The sequence below is a fragment of the Pteropus vampyrus genome, unplaced genomic scaffold (genome assembly GCF_000151845.1).
Source record: "Pteropus vampyrus isolate Shadow unplaced genomic scaffold, Pvam_2.0 Scaffold90, whole genome shotgun sequence".
Classification (NCBI taxonomy): domain Eukaryota; kingdom Metazoa; phylum Chordata; class Mammalia; order Chiroptera; family Pteropodidae; genus Pteropus; species Pteropus vampyrus.
This window is the reverse complement of record NW_011888871.1, coordinates 2013736-2017058: the sequence shown is the minus strand read 5'-3', so window position 1 is coordinate 2017058 and position 3323 is coordinate 2013736. Positions and strand designations below refer to the sequence as shown.

Sequence of the window (3323 nt, the reverse complement as noted above, 5' to 3'; positions counted from 1 at the left end):
TCAGAGAACATCTCACTTTTCCTCTATAAGTCCTAGGATGGAGTCCTACTGAATTGGCTTGGGTCGTGTGCTCGTCCCTGAAACTGATCAGCGAGGTTGGCTTCCTAACTTTACACGAGACCAGAGAGAGGGGAAGGCGGCTTCCCCGGGAAAGCGGGACGCCGGTAGTAGAATAAGAGATCGAAGGCTGGGCAGACAAAAACAGCAGGTGCCCAGAGAGTGCACCCCGACCTTCTGCAAATCCAGCATAGCCAGGAGATGGGGCTGTGGGCGTTGGTTCCATCAAAACAAACAAAAAGTGAAGGAAAAAAAGGACAGATACCACCCCTTGTCCGCCTGACATCCAGACGTTCCCGGAAGATGGGAACGGGGCCTGGGCAGGAAGTCCTCTCACTGCGGTGAGGGGTCGTGTTGGTTCAGGTCTCCTGGGTCTGTGGGAGAGGGGACTTTGATTTTGAAGCAGATGTCCTCTGTTCCTGGAAACTTTTCTTGAATTGCGTCTTTGAGATTTTCTTCCTCATTTACTCCCTTTTCCCTGGAATCACACCCATCTGCTGGGCCTCGATGCTTGTGTCTTTTTGCTGTTATTTTTATTTTATTTATTGAGGCTTCTTCTTCCTGGCCATTCTAGTCTGTTGAATTTTTGCTTTCATTTAAAACATTTCTGAGAGTTCTTTCTTATTCTTTATTTCTTCTTTTTTTTTTTAAATAGCTCTTGTTTCGTGGATCGTGATTGTTTTCTGGTTGCTCCAGGGATAACTTGATTTTCTTTTAGATTTCTGAAGCTCCCTTTTCTTCTGTGCGCCCCGCCTTCTCCCTCTGTGGGTTCTGCATTCTTCATGCTCCCCGCTTCCCTGTTCTCCGTCTGTCTTACACTGATGGATTGGAAGCTCTGTGTGTGGGGTAGGCCTCGTGTCAGTGGCAGGCAGGACTGATTTTCTGGGGACCCCAGCAACCAGCACCTGTGGCTCTTCTCCCAACAACCGGTCAGACAGCCTGAGACCTTTGTCCTGGGGGGCCTGAGCTTAGCATCTGGCACAGGGATGGGGCCGGGGCTTACCATTGAGTGTGCAGACTTCCCTGTCACCGTGGTTGATGTGGCGCCCACCTGCTCTCCCGCGCTGTGCCCAGTGTCCTTCAGAGTCTCTCCCCAGGCGTAGACCTCTAGCCTGTTGCCTTGAGACCCTCAGCTTGGCCAGTGCCGGAGTCCCCTGCATTCTGCTTCCAGAGGTGCTTGGCGCCTCTAGGGCCTGAGCCTTTGTGGGTTGCCTTGTGAAAAGTGGCCACCTCAGTGGCATCACCTCCTTCCAGGCCGCTGACAGCAGAGAGCTAAGACCAGTCCGCTCCTGCTCGTCCACGCAGATGTCGTCATCCGGGATGGTGGCACCGTCACCTGCTGCCGTCCCCTTGCCGCTCCCTCTTCCTTTACGGTCCCGCCCTTGCTGTTCTTCTCTGTTCCTTTGGAGGGGGTCTTGGGAGTGAGCGAGCACAGGCTCACGTCTCGGGAAGTCAGGACACATCCAGCCGGCATGGGAGAGTCCGTGCTCCCGCGGGACTGCGTGGCTCTGAGGCCTGCGCCCCGGAGGGCGGGTGCCCACCCTCGTGCCTCCCCTGAGCCTGCCCCTCCTCTTACAGGCTTGCTGGGCCTCGAGGATGACGGGGATCTCATCACCGTGGAGTTCGACGATGGGGACACAGGGAGGATCCCCCTCTCTCACATCCGCCTCCTGCCTCCCGACTACAAGATTCAGTGTGCGTATAAGATTCAGGGGGACCTACCCCCTAGCTGGGCCGACCCACAGGCTCGTGCCCTGCTCCCCTCCGACCCCAGTTCAGGGCTCTGTCTGCCATTTGGACCATTTGCACCCACAGGGGATGGAAATAGCAGGAACTGTGGGCGGGGCTCCCAGAACAGGCTCAGAAGAGGGGACCACAGGGTACCCCAGCTTCCGCGACCTGAGGCTCAGGTTGCAGGAGGCCGGCTGTACTTGTTGGCAGCGTTGTGTTCTCGCGTATCTAGAAATGCCGTCCCCTTTGACCAGCCCATACGAGCTCAGGTTCTGAAGGGTGGATGCTGTGTCTAGGTCCTCTGACTGGGTGGGGGCAGAGCAGGGCTCGGACCCAGGGCTGCCCGACTCCCAGAGGACTGGCAGAAGCACAGAAGTCAGCATCTTTGCTCAGCCCCGCCCACCCTGTCGTCGGAGGAGCCCACATCGAGCTGCTCGTGTGTGCAGACACCGAGCTTTGTCCCTGCAGATAGGGCCGAGTAGGGGCAGCTACGCAGTGTCACCGGCTCTGTCCCATCCCTGCCCCCACAGCACGACACTGTGGAGGCCCAGGCCTGACCACGGTGTGTCCTCTGCCTACAGGTGCCGAGCCGTCCCCGGCCCTCCTGGTGCCAAGCGCCAAGCGTCGTAGCCGGAAAACCAGCAAAGACACTGGGGACAGCAAAGATGGGGGCGCACCGGGGTCCGAGGAGCCCGGCGCCAAGGCTCGAGGGCGAGGGCGGAAACCCAGCACCAAAGCCAAGGGCGGTACGTGGGCCCGAGCCCAGCCGAGGCTGGTGGCGGGGGCGGCACAGCTGGGGCCTGGTGCGCGTGCAGGTCTCACGTCTCCCGCGTGGGGTCTGTGGCTGTCGTGGTCATTTGACGTTGAGAAAACCCAGGCTTGGGGCAGATCTGTCAGAGGCAGAGCTGTGACTCGACCAGGTGTCTTTGCTCCAGAATCCAGCTAAAAGTGCTTCGGGCTAAGAGCCCAGGCTACTAGGGACCACTCTGGGGTCTACACGTGTGAGACCGAGACCCAGAGAGGTGCCTGCCCTGGCTGGCCGCGCGGGGTGGGGATGGGGCTCCGGCTCACGCAGCCCTGACCCTCCCCCACCCACGCCGCTTCTTCCTCCCCTTTAGACAGAGCTGCCGTCCTGGAGGAGGGGGCCTCAACAGACGAGGTCGCCAGTGCCCCATTGGCCCTGGAGCCGATCAGCACCCCAGCTTCTAAGAAGAGCTCCCCAGAACCCGTGGACAAGCGGGCCAAAGCCCCCAAGCCTCGCCCAGTGCCCCCACAGCCCAGCCCAGCGCCATCTGCCTTCGCCTCCTGCCCAGCTCCTGAGCCCTTTGGGGAGCTGCCGGCCCCTGCCCCGGCCCCCGCGCCCCTCGTCACCATGCCCATCACCATGCCTGCCACCCGTCCCAAGCCCAAGAAAGCCCGGGCAGCCGAGGAGCCGGCCGGCAAGGGTGCGCGAAGGCCCGCGGAGCAGGCCGAGCTGCTCGTCAAGCTGGACCACGAGGGTGTCACATCTCCCAAAAGCAAGAAGGCCAAAGAGG

General features: G+C 60.1%; 1 protein-coding gene across 1 annotated transcript in view; it reads left to right on the top strand.

Moving 5' to 3' along the window:
• Positions 1 to 3323, top strand: part of TNRC18 (trinucleotide repeat containing 18) — a 90596-nt gene that overhangs the window by 78933 nt on the left and 8340 nt on the right. Inside the window, exons 26-28 of the mRNA XM_023532763.1 lie at positions 1636 to 1752; positions 2370 to 2534; positions 2907 to 3322. Of these exons, the coding sequence (XP_023388531.1) occupies positions 1636 to 1752; positions 2370 to 2534; positions 2907 to 3322 (698 nt within the window). The remainder of the gene's footprint in view (positions 1 to 1635; positions 1753 to 2369; positions 2535 to 2906; position 3323) is intronic.